The 17,938-nt window shown below is 40.9% G+C and overlaps 1 protein-coding gene and 1 long non-coding RNA gene across 3 annotated transcripts in view; one reads left to right on the top strand and one right to left on the bottom strand.

The window, feature by feature from the left end:
* LOC131201694 (uncharacterized) overlaps window positions 1–3,669 on the top strand; it is a 55,228-nt gene extending 51,559 nt beyond the window's left edge. For both annotated transcript variants that reach the window (XR_009155954.1, XR_009155952.1), the window contains one exon: window positions 3,467–3,669. This is a non-coding gene — a long non-coding RNA (uncharacterized LOC131201694). The remainder of the gene's footprint in view (window positions 1–3,466) is intronic.
* Window positions 1–8,220, bottom strand: part of PDE11A (phosphodiesterase 11A) — a 172,310-nt gene extending 164,090 nt beyond the window's left edge. Inside the window, exon 1 of the mRNA XM_058189722.1 lies at window positions 7,883–8,220. Within this exon, the coding sequence (XP_058045705.1) occupies window positions 7,883–8,101 (219 nt within the window). The 5' untranslated portion in view covers window positions 8,102–8,220. The remainder of the gene's footprint in view (window positions 1–7,882) is intronic.
* Window positions 8,221–17,938: the final 9,718 nt, after the last annotated feature.

Here is a 17,938-nt window from a genome sequence, read left to right as displayed (position 1 = left end):
CAGCTAGTTTTCCGTTTACTGGCAAACATACGTGTACGACAATCAGCTGGCCAGCTGATCTTCCGGTTTCTGGCACTACGGCACCTGTGAAGGCCAGCTGATTGTCGTGCACGCATGCCCGGAAGAGGAATGGGTGACACCACGCGTGCCAGGCGACATGGCTCTGCGTGCCATTTCCTGTGCACCCTTGACACAGGTTTGCCATCACAGCCCTATTCCAACAATAGTAGTTCAATTCAACCCTTCTAGGTCCCCGCCCCCCTCCAAAAAAGTGGAACATCAGTTGTAATTCATCACCCATTCTAAGACTGTAAACTGGGCCAGCCATTTTGGTGTAACCCGAACATTACAGGTTTAATTGCCAATCTTACTATAAAGCACAGCTAAGATGATGATAAAAAATAGTAACACAATATTAATTTCATGGCTTCATATAACAAAACTAATAATAGAAAACATAATCCAGCTTTACCATTGACTAAACAATATTGCCTTTCATAAAGTATCAGGAACAAGCAGGCATCAAAGCCAAACTGATGCCTTACACAATGTAAGCCGCCCTGAGTCTTCGGAGAAGGGCGGGATATAAATTCAAATTAAACCTGAATCCACTTATGCTTACTGGCAATCAAAAGCAGCAACAGAGGTGTGTACATCCACAGATGTGGGTCCGAAGAATTATGACCCAGATTTAATAAGTCATTCAAACTGCACTCTCTGAAATTCCATGACTGGATGCGAGGAATGCTATGTGGAAGAAATGGACCAATGACACAAAAACTGTTTTATATTCTTTGCCCTCTATTGTAAAGCACTATTGTTTTGTAGCAAAAAGCAGGTGAGTAGGAAGTTATAATTACTTACAATTACTCATTATGCATGGTGTGTAGTCCAATCCATTTTATAATTCTATAGACGTGCATGTTCTTATCTATACTATGTACAAAATGTCTTGGTAAACCCAACAATTTAGGTTAGTGGTTCTTAAACTGAGAAGTAATTCCTCCCAGAGGTATAATTTGGGTATATTGTGGAAGTAATGGGGCAACTTGTAATTGCTTGATAGTGTTTCAAGGATCCATTTTGGAACTGCTGCCATCAAGAAGCTGGAGTGAAATAAAGAGAGTCTGGGTTTTTTGTGGGCATAATGACATAATTTGAGACCAGGAAAATATTAATTGGGTCAAACAGTTTAAGAACCACTGACTCAGGCTGGGTATATGTAGTAAACCACGCTCCTAAAGAAACACCAAACACTGGATTCCAGAAGTTTTATACAGCTTGTTATGAGACTGAGATCAGAATAGAATAGTTTCCAAGGAGTTTTCTCTTTTATTAATAATCACTTTAATGATCTGGAATCAATTGATATTTTTAGTGATACACAAATGAACTGCTTTCTAGCAGTTAAAGTCATAAAATATGTACATAAAGACATCATTTTGCCATGAATATTTTTGTACACTTTATTTCACCTGTCTTTGAAACAATTTCATATGCCAGCAGAAATACAGTCCAAATCTAACTGAATCAAGTGTAAAACCTGTGATTTCAGTGCCAAACTTATCAGGATTTGAGGAAGAAAAGCAGATGGTTTAAAAATGTGAAAATGTGTCCAATCCTCTCCATTTTTCTATGTAACACTAAATATTCAACACGGATATTTATTAACCTACCAATAGAAGAGAATATACTCTATTATTCTAAACTTAGCATCCAATAACATATTTACATTATGAAGTGTATTTAAAGTTTAAGTTTAAATAACTAGGACAAAAGACAGGATTTGGGGTTTCCCCCCCACCCCCAATATGTCTTTAGGTATCAGCAACGCTGAAATGTTTGTTCTTCCAAAACATTTGAACTTTATTTTCCATATCATTATTCTTCAGAACATCATTTATCTATTATTTTGATTATATATTCACTTCATGGATAAGCAATTAGCTATGTTCAGAACTAAATGATATTTTAAAGTATCCTGAGTCCTTCGGGAGAAGGGCGGTATATAAATCAAAATAATAAATAAATAAATAAAAAATAACAATTGCTATTAATTTTTAATATCATGAGATTAACAGTGATCTGATTGGCAACATCTGCTGCTCATTTGTGTGTATTCAATACTAAAGAGCCCTTCTAAGCCTCTTCATTTTTTGAACACACTATTTCCTCTTGTTTAGATAACTGTCAATTCTAATATATCTGTAAGGGGTTAGTTAGTATATAAAATTGGCATACTAAAAATTGTGTTGACAAAAAATAAAGCTTTTTCTTTGATTATCTAAAAACAACATTCATATGTGAAATGCAGGGCACATAGAAAATATTGGCTTTTCCAAGAGTACAGTAGATCAAATGAAAGTTACTACAATAAGCAAAGGTATCAAGAATAAAAATTCTTAATAATTAATCAAAGAGAAGAACCATGTTACACGAAGGCAAAAAGGCAGCCTTTTAATCAGCTTTACTAGGGGTTCTGTGAGTTTGTAACAAAAACACTGCTTTTTAAACACTGTTTTTTAAACTTAATACATTGTGCAATGCTACGGTAGCTGTAGAGATATTTTTTTATGCAGAGCTTTCTTGAGAACTGAACATTATATTTCAAGGTTTCCTCCAGGATAAAAGAGTTGAGAAAGACTGAACAAAAAGGTGTGTTCTGCTGTAATAGTTTCTGCTCTCTTGATTTTGAACTTTATGTGTTCATTCTAGCCTTCTTTCTTTTGTCCTTTCTGGCACTTCATACAATATTAGGCTGAGATACCATGTGCTTCACAGAGCCTTGAGCCTCACATTATCTATCACTGTGATGGCAAATCCTGTCAAGAATATATGAAAAATTGAGTAAGAAAAAATGTAATGCAGTGGGGGGAAAAATCAGAATGACCCTCAGATGAAACATTGTGCGTAACATTCTACATGGGATAGAGAAGATAAATTTAGGTTCCAGGGAGGGTTATATACAATGTTGGGTTCTATTTAAAAAAAAGAAGAAGTCCAAAGAAGACACGGAAAAAACAAGGTAGATTTTGCCTGGAGAAGGCCGAATGTTTGCCAATGCAGTTCATGCTATATGGATATACTGAGGCACACTTAAAACTATTCATGCTGCTGTATCCTGGACTAGCCATAGATTCTGAGCTGTCCGTAAGTGCACTCTCATGTGGAGCGTGTTACACTAATCCAAGCAAGGGTTCACTGAAGTGTGGATGACCATGAGCAAAGCCTCCAGATTCAGGAACAGCTATAATTGACACACAAGAAGGATTTTGTGCAAAGGCCCTCCTAACCATAACTGCCAGCTACCGCTCAAGCTGGAACTATGAGTCCATGAGGACCCTCAAATTGCATACCATTTTTGATTAGGGAGTATGGCCACATCCAGAATTAGAGATGAAAAATCTGTGGAACTGCTACTCATTTTCATTCAGGTTTATGACTGAGCCTATTCCTCTCTATCTAGGTTCTCACAGTTTCCGGATACTGAGATGAAACACTGACAGTATCGCTTGGATGACCAGGAGTCGAGATGTATCATATTGATGATTCCTAAACCCAAGTTACTGGGTGAACTTTCAAGTTTCATGTAGATGTTCAATAGGAAAGTATCAAATTCTGTAAAATTACTATAAAGTAAGGGCATAGGGTTAGATCCACAACAATATTCAAAAGAACACTCAATAAACAAAACAAAAAAATACCCGACTTCTTTTCTCTGACCACTCTAACATTTCTTCAAATCTGTGATTATTTAATATTTCATTTATCCCTGAGTGAATTGAGAGTAAGTGTGAGCTGGCTAGTAACAACCTATAAGATAAAGGGTTAATTCTTATTCTTACAGGTATCATTGGCACACAAGAAGAATATGTGCAAAGGCCCTCCAAACCATGACTGTCACCTATCTTTTCAGAAAAAGAATTCATAATATGTTCAGGCAGCACTACACAGCTATTCTATCATTTAACTTGTTCCATTATTATCTAGAAAAAAAAGATGTTAGAACTATCATTTTCATTTACAAATCTGTGGGTGGCTATGGCAGCAAAGAGGTACACAAAAATGAACTCTTTGCTACCATTTCTAGTCATCCTGGTTATGGTAGTTCTGCACAAGTAATACTAGGAAAAATGGGAGTTAAAATGAATGGAATGAAACAGTTTGAAAGGGTCCATTAAGACTATCATACCAACTGCCTATTTGACTGCAGAAATTTAAAATAAAGCATCCATGAGAGAAAGCTGACTAACTCCATCTGACTATATCCAGTAAAGTGAAACCCACCACCTCTCCAGATAATTGTTTCATTTCCTGCTCTTTCCTGCTCATTAACTGCTCCAAATGTTTGGCTATTATCCTCCCAGCATTAAACGTGTACTTTCCTATAATTTAAATATATTATTTTATTTTCCTGTCCTTTGGAGCAATAGACAATAGTTTTTATTTTCTGTGATGTCCTGTCCATAGGACACCACAGAAAAAGTGAGGTGTAACAACTCCCACTATTGTATCTAGAGTTCTAGTTCAATCCATTGAAAGGACACTAAGTTGGGATAGATTTTTGCAAACCAGGCACTATCTGGCTACCTGCAAGGAATTAATATAGTAATCACAATGGAGACATAGTGTAATATATAAGAAGTGAGTGCACTGATGTTTGGACTGAAACAGTCCACAATGAAGATCCAAATTTGGTATTTCTTTTGCCATTGTAATCAACATGTTATTATTGGAACCCAGCTATTTCTGGTGGAAATTTTTTAAGCACAATTCCTTTCCCTGATGTAAGAAAATTCCATATTTTTTATGAAAGAGAAGCTCATATTTGCTTGACCTAGCAGTATTTAGTCAAACCAAACACTTTTTAATAAATATAATGCAACTTGTTGCATACAATAGGTATAGAAGTAAATCCACAGGTTTACTTTTAAACAAGAAGAAAAAAGCTGTAAAACTGATCAAGCACTCAGCTTGCAGGAGAAGAGAGCAGTTTTGATAAATTATCATATACAGCAGTTTCTTTCCACAGTGAATCTCTAAGATCTAAGTCCATAGCTCTTTGTGTTAAAAGCAGCTGAATAATTGGAGACAAATAAGTCTTGATATAGTTCCAAAACCAGAATGGCACACAGAGTGTTTTACAGGGTTGGGTTAAATCAGTGACTTACTCTTTTAGATGAAAAGCCAAGACCTAATGATAGACCTTATAAAAGATGAACATATGGCAGAACAGATTTAATAAATATTGTAATTTGCCCCAGATCTTAATCACAATTATTTTGTAATCCATCTGTTCCTTCTGTCTCTTAAAGCAGGAGCTCCTACATTACAGTGAGACTATCGGTCAGTAAATCTGTATGTTTACATTTCATATTGCTTCCCACAATTTTATCTATTAGAATTGTAGGTAGAATAGGAACAACTAGTTCCATGCAAGTAATTTCACAGACTAGTTAGCCTTCTAACTACCGTAATAAGTTTCAATTTACAAGTACAACAAAGAAAACAAATAGACTAGCAAACAAATCAACCCAGAGTTCATACTTGAGGATTAAATGACTAGGCTCAAATTATTCTACTTTGGACACATTGCGCCAAGATTTAGCTCTCTAGGGAAGACTCTAATACTGAGAGAAAAAGAAGGAAAAAGAAGAAGAAGAGGATTACCAGCAGCAAGGTGGATGGACTCAGTTACAATGGTGATGAGTGCACCATTAGAAGACCTAAAAGAACAGGTTAAGGATAGATCATCATGAAGAAAATGTAGCTATGTGATTGCTAAGAATTGGAAACAACTTTATTAACACATAATCAATCAATCAAATTTACACTATCTGCATTTATGAAAACAAACTATATTTGGGAGTGAAAATGACTTAATATAGGTTGCTAAACAATAAGAAGCCAAAATTAAACATGTTCTGGATGGTGATTTACAGAAAAACCACGATGTAGCCCCTCCACTCCCATTACTATCAAGGTAAACTACATAAAAGCCCACTATCTTGACTGTTCTACATAAAAAAGTGTTTTACTGATCAGATTTAATTTATTGCCAATTAATTCTAGAGGTACAGTATAATAATATCCTTTTACAAGACTGCCTTTCCCCCCCCCACCGCTAGTCAGCTTTTCATATTTAGTAGCAGTCCTATATACTAACCTGTGCACTTCCACCTAATAATATCTTTATTAATCAGTCTCTGTGTCAACCACATAAAGGAAACCTATTTTTTTTTCTACAAATGGATTCGTCTGTACAAATAACCAGGAGGATTATTAAATTCTGGCAGTAATTAATTTGATAAGAATTCACAGGGCCAATGAAAACATCTACATAATGTACAAAACAGTTTAAAAAAGCACATACCATGTTAAGGAGATCAAGAACTAAAAATTAGTTCTGTGCAATGTTTTGGATTCCATTTCAAAAGGGGGATGTGAATTTATCTGCACCTCTTTAAAGCAGTCAAATCTTTTCCCGGGACATGTTAGCTGCAGAGAGCAGCATGTGATCCTGGAAATAGAGATGGCTGCTTTCAAAAGTTGCAGTCGAGGGCATAGATATCTCGCTTGATGCTGCTGATCATGTTGATATGAGAACACTACCTATGCATTGTGACATCAGGATATGAACCCTATCCTTTCGTATTTGCATCATGATACAGCATGTAATGGTGCAGCTTAAGTTGCATGGATGTTTTGTCCCTTACTTCCTCTAGATGCCTACGGACAAGAGTTCTCTATTTACACTCCCCTATTTTCCAATGCATATTTTCCAAATTATTTATGGACCGATACATAGCAATATTAAAAGTTAAACAGTCAAAACCAAAATGTTTTCACATAAATCCATGATGTTCCTTTTAGATACTATGCATCAGCCAAACTATCCCATCCCTGGAATAAATACAAATGAATGCAATCAAAAGGGCAAATTGAGCCTTTTATTTTTACATAATGGTTATTACATGCATGTTGTAATTTTGGCATCACCGTGGTTTGCTTTTGGATACACTCATAGGCACCTTCATGGGTCCAAAATTACTATTATCTAGAGATCCAGCTGGACTTAAACAAGTGATCAGAAGCGCATTTATTTGAGGGACGGCAAGGCTATAGCTATAGGTTATTAACCAAGAAACCCATTAGATTTAACAGGCAAAGCAAGAATAAACTTCTCAATACTAATTGCTGGAGAATAAAATTTTATTTATTTTTTATTTTATTTATTTATTTATTTTATTTTATTTTACATTTATATCCCGCCCTTCTCTGAAGACTCAGGGCGGCTTACAGTGTATAAGGCACTGTAAAATAAGACTACTTGTGTTTTACTTCAGCCTCTAGTTGGCCATTGAGGAAAAAATAGGCATGACTTCTCTTGAGTCTTTAGTTTAACCCACACAGGATTCTTTGGCCATAAATTACACAGCTGCTGCCATCTATCTCTCACTCATCTGAATCCTTTAATCACACACATATATGCACAAAGGAACCGCTCGCTCTGTTTCGGCTACTCTGATTGCAAACACCCTTCTCTGACGGCACATTGTATTTATACATGAACGTATATTTAAATGTAAATACGAAATCTCTTCTCCCCCCCCCACCCTCAATTCGCCATAAAACATGTGTAACAGCTCCTAGATAACCGGCACCTCATTTCGGCAAGATATTATGCTTTCATCTAAACAGATTTCTTCCCACGCTGCCCTTCTGGATAACTACGGTATGAATTTGAGGAGGATTTTGTTTTGGTGGTGTTGGGTTGTGTTTTGTTTTTTTTTGAGTCTAAACCGGAGACCTTAGTTTTATAAAGTTATTCTGTTATGGTTATCGAGTCGCCAAGGAGGGCTGCTGAAACGCCAGCCGTTACCTGGTAAACGTCGGGCAGGTTGACGGTCTCGCCGTGCTCGGCCACATAACCGACGGTGCCTTTGCCCCAGAGCAGCTGCATCTCGTTGGAGTTCTCCGTGCTGTAGCGAGGCAGGACGGGGGCGCCGCCGTGCACGTCGAAGACCTTAGAGACCAAGCTCTTCTTGCTGCCGCCGCCGCTTTCCACCAGGAAAAGGGAGCCCCTCTCGGCGTCCACCATAAGGCAGACGAAGATGAGGATCTTGTAGCTGAGAGCGCTGAGGTCCAAGTCGTTGGAAATGTCCTTGACAAGCTCCAGAAAGAACTGCCGCTCGTTGTACTGCTTCAAGTGGCGCTTGTAATCCAGAGCGGTGGGCGGGTACTGGGGCAGGTTGACCCGGGACTCGAGCAAGGCGCTGAGCAGGTGCGCCGTGCTGGGCGGCAGGGAGCTGGCCTTCCTCAGCAGCGCCCTTCTCCTCGCGCTGCTCAGCGGCTCCTGAGCCCTGGCGTGGAGGTGCTCGTCGTAAGTCAGGTTCACGTGGATCGCTTTGGAGCGCGCGAAACTTTTCCTCAGCTCTTTCTGGGACCCTCGGTGTTGAAGCAGCCCGCCGGCCGTCGATTCCGGGCCGGGGGAGACGGTGGACGAGGGGCTGCTCCGAGGCGAGAGGCCGTTGTGGTGTCTGCTTGGCTGCTTTGCCGCCGCCGCCGCTTTCCACCAGGAAAGGGCCCCTCTCGGCGTCCACCATAAGGCAGACGAAGATGAGGATCTTGTAGCTGAGAGCGCTGAGGTCCAAGTCGTTGGAAATGTCCTTGACAAGCTCCAGAAAGAACTGCCGCTCGTTGTGCTGCTTCAAGTGGCGCTTGTAGTCCAGAGCGGTGGGCGGGTACTGGGGCAGGTTGACCCGGGACTCGAGCAAGGCGCTGAGCAGGTGCGCCGTGCTGGGCGGCAGGGAGCTGGCCTTCCTCAGCAGCGCCCTTCTCCTCGCGCTGCTCAGCGGCTCCTGAGCCCTGGCGTGGAGGTGCTCGTCGTAAGTCAGGTTCACGTGGATCGCTTTGGAGCGCGCGAAACTTTTCCTCAGCTCTTTCTGGGACCCTCGGTGTTGAAGCAGCCCGCCGGCCGTCGATTCCGGGCCGGGGGAGACGGTGGACGAGGGGCTGCTCCGAGGCGAGAGGCCGTTGTGGTGTCTGCTTGGCTGCTTTGCCGCCCCGCCGTCGCCGAAGTCAGGCGCTCCCGCGGGAGCTGCTTTACTAAGGAGAGTGGTTCTCCTTTTCAGCCACTTCTCCACCAGCTCCGGGTGTCTATCTAAGAAACCTTCCACCGCGGCGGAGTCCAAGCCGGCGGGGTTTGCCATGATCCCTGTAGCCTCGCCTTTCCTCCCCCCCACCCCCACCGGAGGAACTTTCGCCGCTACTTATGCCTCATGCCGCAATCTCCGTTGATCACAAAAGCGGTGGGAAGTCTAAGCCACTAATTCCCACGTCCCGAGAAGAAACCGAAGCTGGTTTACAAGGCATTAAGCCCTCGCGCGCTTACATCCGAAGCCGTCCGGGGCGCTCCGCCGACTGGAGAAACTCAGCCTTGAGCTCTGCCTCTTGCTGGCCGACGTTAAGCTTTTTCCCCTTCATTTCCTGTTAATTTTGCTAGCGATCTGCCTCTTCCCTGCTCTCTGTAAGCTCGCCTCTTTCTTTCCCCATTTTACTTCGGCTTCTCCACAGTCCACCCAAGCGCAAGCGCTCGCATACACGCACGCCCCGTTTGCTTCCCGCGTCTGGGTGTTTCTTGCGGACTTCTGCCGTCCCTCCGCTCCCAATTACCCAACCCGAGCTGCTGCCGATTCTCGAGGACGGCCGTCAAAAAGCCCTCCTTGCTAAACTACACTGCTCCTGCCGGCGACGGCGGCTGCGTAACCCGGCCAGAAGCAGAGCATAGAAGAAACGAGGGCGGGGAGGGGAGGGGGGAGGAGGGCGCACGGGCCGAGCGAGGGTGGGGAAGAGATACAAAGCAGAAGCCGGCGGCGAAAGAGGCAGCGCCTTCTTTTCTGCCTGGAGGCGTTTTTGTGCTGGAATTCATGCAGCAGAATGAATGAAGGCGTCAAAGGGGAGGGGCGGACATCGATCGCTGTCTCCCCCCTCCCCCCCCCCATCCCGGTTTTCTCTTAAAGCCAAAACGGAGATTGCACCAGCGTGGTACATGCAGCATTGGCTAATGGCTCTCGATGTATTCCAAGTCTTCCATTAAGACGATCGAGCTCGGCTATAAATGCCGCTGGGCAGAAGATGGAATTGTAGCGGGGTGGAGGGGTGGGGGCCAAGGTGTGGGACAAGAGACGAAATATTTTGAAATGCGGGTGAAAGAAGATGGGTAGAGATGCATAGGGCTGCGTGCGCGCGCGTTTGCGATTTGTAACTAAGGCGCGCGCGTTTATGTTTGAGGCTGTGAGTTGTGTCGGGGCATAAGTTTGTTAGGGGGTGGGAAAGGCGAAGGATTTCGCACCCGTTTTAAATACAATTATGAAGACTTCGGCCTTGTTGTTTTTAATGGAATAGGACAACTCGCCCCCCACTCCGCCCTCTTACGTTTCCATTAATATTTAAAATTCTCTGTATGTAGGATGTTTCAAGGAAGGCAGAAGCTTTGGCAAGCTGTGGGTTAATAGCTGTAGTTTGTTGTCCTCTCCTTACTTTCATGTAACCCTGTGTGGTTCCATCCTTCAGTGCAGACATCACTCATAAGAAATGGGTCCTTCTATAGCAGGGAACCTTTGGTAGGTCAGCTCAAAAATAATCCCACTAAATGAAATGGGATTCCATTCAAGAAAGTAGACGTGGGCTTCCATTCTGATTTATATGAGTTTTTATTATTACTCTAGAATGAATGCCTCCGCACAAAATGACTTGCTGATAAATATCACTGCCTCCTTTCCCCCTAAAAGAGAAGGCAGTGGCAAGATCTCGGCTTTCTCTTCAGTTTTCGCAAATACCTAAGGATAATGACAAAAACCCAGAGTCAGGGACAGCTGACTGGCTTGTACAACCGGGTGCTCCCCCAAATGGCTAAGCACGTGGTTGTCTTTCCACAGAAATGTGCCAGTGCTAAGGTCTGCTGGAGGAACTGCAAACATGCAGTTTCTGTGCCTCCTCCCGCAGTAAGACAAAAATCTGGGCAGCTTCCATTGAGATGGACTGACGGGGAGCTATTCTTATCCACACGTGAGAAGCACATTTCAGAGCTAAATTGAAGTTATGGATCTCAGCATGTGAGGATGCAAGGACATGAATGAAAGTAGTTTCAAATATTCATGAATGAGATGTCAGGCCTTCACCACGGGCTCCCAGTACACAGCAAGCCTTTAGTTCTAATATCTAAGAACTCAACATGCTTGGAAGGGAAAGAAAATAAGCCTGAAGCTCACTGGGAAGTATTTTTTGTGCTAAAGCTCAATCCCAGAACAGGTTATATTAAGCAAATAGTATGTGTGCAGAGTTCCTTTCTCAGAATTTTTACCAATGATTGGAGAATTAGATTCCACACTTGACCAAAGAAATAGGTTCACAAACCAGATTGAGCTCCTGATTTTTAAAATAATAAACTTGAGGACAGATCCAAAAAGAGTTGAAGAGATCAAAGATGGACATATGGAACTTGATGAAGCTTAGTTGATCCTTAATGGAGGAGCATAGAGCAGCATACAAACATGGTCAGTAACAGTAATTGAAATGAACAAAAGAATGGTCACTTCGAAAACTGTGACCTAAATATCTGTCCCAGATTATATAGCTGAATCAAGCAAAACAGATGCAAGAAAGGAGCACGAAATAAATACCAGCTTCTCAGCACTGCAATATTTGCGATTTCACTGCAATCAGATTTAACTTGGATCTATATATCTGCCCTATTTATATTGCTAAGAATCATTTCCATTTTGCTTGCTTGGCTAGCTCACTTGCTCACTGCAAGATGATGGGCTTGCAAAGTAACCCCCTCTCCAGCTGTTCGCTTTTCCTGGGGAAGTAGCAAAGCAGGAGATGCAAAGCCTCCAGAAGTTTGCTGGCACAATCAGGAGGTTCCTTTTTAAGTGTGCACCACTTAAATTTTATATACCACAATGTGCCAAGAGCTCTTCTGCAAGAGTAGGCCCATTTCATCCTATTCTTTTCTCACCAGGATCATTTTTCTCATCAATAGGTGTTCAAGTGCTCTCCAGTCATCTTTGGCGTAGACAGAAAAACTACTTGGGTATGGAATTGACTATTCCCCACCCCCTTGTTGATTCTGATCAGGTCTCTATTCTCTCTGTTCCCAATTACTCTCACGCAATTTCCCTCCAGGGTGGTGGATGACAAAGCTTAATGGATTTTATATGCCCTAGATGGTTTTAGAATAAGGCAGAAAGCAGCTATGCACAGCTAAAGGTGCCTCAGTTATGTGTTGGGGATCAGCTAAAGAGAAAGTCCTGAGGATACAGCAGAAAAAAACGGTTGCCAAGACATTTGTCAGCGTTCCAGAAAACCCCCCAACTCCAAGTAAAAACTCTGAAGCAAGTATCTTTCAAAGTTCTATTTACTAGGTTAGGTAAACTTGCATCATTTGTGGTGCAAAGGATGAAAGGCAATTTATTGAAAATATGTTCAGGAAAACCAGATACTGTTGCTTCTGCTCTGGGACCTTTTAAGAATCTGAGGCACCCCGAAGCAGATTTATTTTGGAACTAGGATGTGATTGTCTCTTATCCTCAAAGCAGGTTATTTGCCTAAGCCATGATGTGAACCGCTTATCTAAAGTTTGGATTACAACAAGTCTTTTTCAGCTTTCCCTCGCCTAATGCTTTGTTGACATCTTGGACCTTTAATTTAGTCATTATCTCCGATTATGGTAGCAGAGTTATAGGTTCTTGTTGGACAGTGGATTTCAAGAACACCTAGTTACTGAATGTTTTACTAAGGGAAACGCCCTCCCTCCCGCACTAATTTCAATACAACTTTTTCCCTTTATAGTATATTTGAAAATTAAAGAAATGACATGCGATGCATGGTCTTTGAAAGTCTTTTATGATGTCTTATCTCAAATTCCATTTATCATAATGTTTTTGCCTCTCTCTTGGCTGCAGCAGGAATCTATGCTTTGTCATAGAAAGGCTATTGTTCACATCGGAAATAGGCATGCTTAAATTAGTTGATTTAAATGGACTTAGATGTATCTAATTCAATATAGAACTGGCAGGCTCATAACCTGTTTTATAAATGCACATTAGGAAAAAGGAATACTGATCTTCATCCATGCTCCAAATATTTAGAATTAGAAAAGAATTGGACAAACAGGACTATTTTACCAGGATAGTCACTTGTTCCAATGATTTCACCAAAAAACCCTGCTTTGAATAAAACAGTTGAAACGTACAGATTCTCTGCATGTAAAGTAAATTTGTAGGTGTTACTGGGTGACCTGTAAGGTGCCCTGTATTCCCCTTCTGCAATCCTTGTCAGACTTTGGAAATAAGATGGTCAGTCATATATATCTTGGTGAAACACCCACTGTACACTTCTAGAGACGTAGGACGTTTGGTTGGAGATAGTGATGTGAGCTCATGTCTCTTCTCTTCTGATTATTTTCTCCTTGAACTACATTTAATCCTGTACTGCCTGTACAATATTTCATCAATCTGGTAAATTAAGGATGTTTATATTGTAATATTTCACCATAGCTGATTGCTTTGTTCTTATTATGTCAACTAAAGCCAAGAAATTTTCTATTGCAGCTCCAGCTGTGTCATCCCATCTGTTCTTTCAAAAGCAGAAAATCTTCCAGACAATTTATAATTTTATGTTTCAGGAAATCCTGAGTCTGTCTCTTTTCTTCAAACAACAACTACAGAGACTAATAACACCCTTAAGCAGATCCAAGACAAAGTCTCTAACCAACAAATGAAAGCCCAGGAGAAAACAATATGAGATCATCAATATTGTGAAAAATTGCATTAACTTCCTGTCGTCTCAGCTATACAGAACAGAAAAAAAGTTTTGTGATTGGCATTAAGAATGTTCCCAATCAAATTTGCTTGATAGAATTAATGGAGATTTTTTCTTCTTTTTCTGATGATTTCTTAATTGAAATTGAGTAATGGTCCTAAAGCACTTTTCCAACATGCAGTATGCCATATTTAGCATGATATACACAGATCTCTTCATTTTCTTAAGCTTTCAGACTAAACAAATATTATATTATTTTATATATTCAAATTTGTATAGCCACCCATCTCACCGAAGTAACCCTGGGCAGATCACAATTAAAACAACAACCAAATGTAAAAAGGTTAAAATACATAAATGGATTCCTCGGTTAATGATCATTCACTCAGCAACTGTTTGAAGTTGCGGCATCCCTGAACAAATAGTACAAGTGATCTTCGACTTACAACAGTTCATTTAGTGACCATTCAAAGTTACAAAGGCACTGAAAAAAGGGATCTATGACTGTTTTTCACACGACCGTTGCAGCATCCCTATGGTCTTATGATAAAAACTCAGATGTTTGGCAAGTGGGTCATATTTATGACAGCTGCAGTGTCCTGGGGTCATATGATCCCCTTTTGAGACCTGATTAGCAAAGAGACCTGATTAAATGGAATCCAGATTCACTTAACAACCATGTTACTAATTAGCAAATGCAATGATTCACTTAACAACTGTGGCAAGAAAAGGTGTGAAATGGGGCAAACTCACTTAACAAATGTTTCACTTAGCAACATAATTTTGAAGCTCAGTTGTGATTGTAACTCGAAGACTACCTGCACTTACTGTATGCCCTGAACCTGCACTTATGGCCATTGCAATGACCCTGCAGTCACATGATCAAAATCCAGACTCTTGGCAGGCTGCCTGCACTTGCAACCTTTTGGGGGAGGAAAGGAGAATTTATTTATTTTTACAGTGGTGTTATTCTGTGTGGTGTTTTTACTTCTATCAATCAGTTTTTCTCTGACCTGAGAACTTAAAAAAAAAAAAAGGAAGCTGAACTGCATGTGTCATTTTAAAGCCCTACTTGCAATATCACTGAGCACTCTCCCTACCTACTTATCTTCCTCTTCAATTTGGAGAGGAGCAGGTTATTGTAAGCTGAGAAGGCAATGTGATTTGGAGAGAGGTGCTCATGGTCTCAGGAAGAAGGCCTGGTGCAGCCAACTAGCATAGAGCTGGGTTGGATGCGCCTTGTCAACAGCAGCAGGAGGAAGATGATGGCAAAGGGCAGCTGTAGGTGCTAGGGCCTACAGAGTGCAGGTTGTCAGGTAGGTGGCACTATGAACAAATGCACTGGAGTAGCTGGCTATGGTGCAGGGTTTAATAAAAAGAAGGACTAGGGGAGACATGATAGCAGTGTTCCAATATCTCAGGGGTTGCCACAAAGAAGAGGGAGTCAGGCTGTTCTCCAAAGCACCTGAGGGTAGAACAAGAAGCAATGGGTGGAAACTGATCAAGGAAAGAAGCAACTTAGAACTAAGGAGAAATTTCCTGACAGAACAATTAATAAGTGGAACGACTTGCCTGCAGAAGTTGTGAATGCTCCAACACTGGAAATTTTTAAGAAAATGTTGGATAACCATCTGTCTGAGATGGTGTAGGGTTTCCTGCCTGAGCAGGGGGTTGGACTAGAAGGCCTCCAAGGTCCCTTCCAACTCTGTTGTTATTATTATAACAGAGAAGAGCAATCTTTGGCAGCAGTGGCAGTACTGAAGCTGAAGTAGAGTCCTGTGGGTAGTGGCAGCTGGCTGAGACTGCTGAAGCCTTGGGCCTCTACTTCAGCTCCAGTGCTGCTGGTACCACCCTTGCCAACGAATACTAGTTGGGAAAAGACCCACAGGAGCTAACTTTTTATAGACTGATTTCACTTCTTAATGTGGATTGTAAATCATATGCAAAAAACACTGGCAAACTTACATGGAAATCTATTGTAAATACGATTATTTAAAGTTTGGACTGTTCTTTTAGATCAAACTGATTTTATTCCAAAAAGAAATATATATTTATACCTATTAAGAAAAGGTTAAATATCACACATTTTAGAGAAGTAAATATGACTCCTTCAGTTAAATATTCACTGGATATATTGAAGGTATTGAATTCTCAGGAGGGGACTTACTTTTAAAGCAGGTATTAAAGGAATTTAAATGTGGACCCTATTTTCTTAATATGGTTAATTCTACATTAATAGACACACAGATGAGGCTCAGCAATTATGAATGTAATTTTGAGAGGAATTAAATGAGGCGGCACCCATCACCTCTTTATTTAATTTGGTTTTAGAAGTCTTAACAATTGCATGGCAGGCTAATAATCAAATTCAAGAGATTAAATTTGGGAATTGATATTTACTAATCTTATTTGCAGGTGACATGGTATTTACATTGTTGAACCTTAGCTCTTCAGCCAAACATGTTAAGAAGAAACCTTGGATTGCACAGGTATTAGGCTGTTCAATGAATTTTCAAAAAAAAAATTTTTTTTTATGTACTTCCATACTCCCCTTGCAACTCAGAGAGTGGTACCTAATGCTTTAAGAATTCTACAGTAATTGCATTCAAATCCTTAAAAATACCCATAGATCAACATTACTAAGAATATTTAAACAGTGTTTGGTAATAATTTTACATTTACATTTAATGTAAGTCGCCCAGGATGACAAGATGGGCAACAAATTTAATAAACAAATGAAATAAATTTTAATGCAGCCTGGGGGGAAAATAAAAAGTCAAACCAATCATTTGAATACTTTAAACTAGATAGCAATTATTGGTTCTTTCAAGTACTATTTGCAGCTGCTTGCAATTACTGCAGGTTCAAGCCCCACTAGGCCCAAGGTTGACTCAGCCTTCCATCCTTTATAAGGTAGGTAAAATGAGGACCCAGATTGTTGGGGGGGCAATCAGTTGACTTTGTAAATATACAAATAGAATGAGACTATTGCCTTACACACTGTAAGCCGCCCTGAGTCTTCGGAGAAGGGCGGGATATAAATGTAAAAAATAAATAAATAAATAAATAAATAGTCTCCAGAGAAGGGTATTTGCATCTGTTACAGAGGTGGTATTCAGCAGGTTCTGACCAGTTCTGGAGCAGTAAATACCACCTCTGACTGGCCCCGCCCCATCTATTCTTTGCATCCCGAGTCCCAATTGATCGGGAGGGAATGGGGATTTTGCAGTAACCTTCCCCTGAAGTGGGGAGGGAATGGAGATTTTAAAGTATCCTTCCCCTGCCACACCCACCGAGCCACACTCACAGAACTGGTATTAAAAAAATTTGAATCCCACCACTGATCTGTTAATGTGATCCAATGCTTCATTTAAAAACAAGGACCAATTGATTTGTGGCAGCAAAATGTATTATTCAAGACTGAACATTTTTGGAAGCTTAAACAACTGTTTTAAGAATTAAAAGAAGCTTTCTTAATTGCTTTATTAGAAAAAACATAATGATGAAACCACTGGAGAAAGTAATAGGTATCTCCATGACCATATTTTTTTTTCTTTTCTCTTCTCTGTTCTATTAATTACCGTGTTCCCCAGAAAATAAGACAGGGTCTTATTTTCTTTTGACCTCCCAAATAAGGGCTTGGCCTTATTTTCGGGGCGGTGTTATTATTTTTGAGGTGCAGGAAGCCCACTGGCCCCATCCTCTCCGTCCCACCACCTGCTTGCCTGCGGCCACGATGACCCAAATTCTCTGCACAAACAAGAAATTCAGACCTTCCAACTTCCCGCAAAAAAAAAAAAAATCTCGCGAAGTTGGAAGTAGTCCCACAGGCTACTTTTCTTGCCCTGAACGTGGCAGTGGAGAGTGGAGCAGGAAAGCAGGTTAGTGGAGGGATGTGGCTGCCTTGGGGGGTGGGTAGGGATCTCTCTTACACACACCGTCTTTTCCTTCAGAACAAGATGAGAGGCAATCCCCCCTCCCCGTTTTCAAGCAGTTTGCAAAAATACCCCATTCCAAGCCTTCAATATGAATATGCAGGTGTGAAGCAACCTCCCATAAAGGAAGGCATGGAAATCCATACACCTGGGACATTGGAAGAAGCCCTGCGCGG

Source organism: Ahaetulla prasina, chromosome 1 (assembly GCF_028640845.1).
Source record: "Ahaetulla prasina isolate Xishuangbanna chromosome 1, ASM2864084v1, whole genome shotgun sequence".
NCBI classification, from domain to species: domain Eukaryota; kingdom Metazoa; phylum Chordata; class Lepidosauria; order Squamata; family Colubridae; genus Ahaetulla; species Ahaetulla prasina.
The sequence above is the reverse complement of the archived record's forward strand: the minus strand, read 5'-3'. Positions and strand labels throughout refer to the sequence as shown.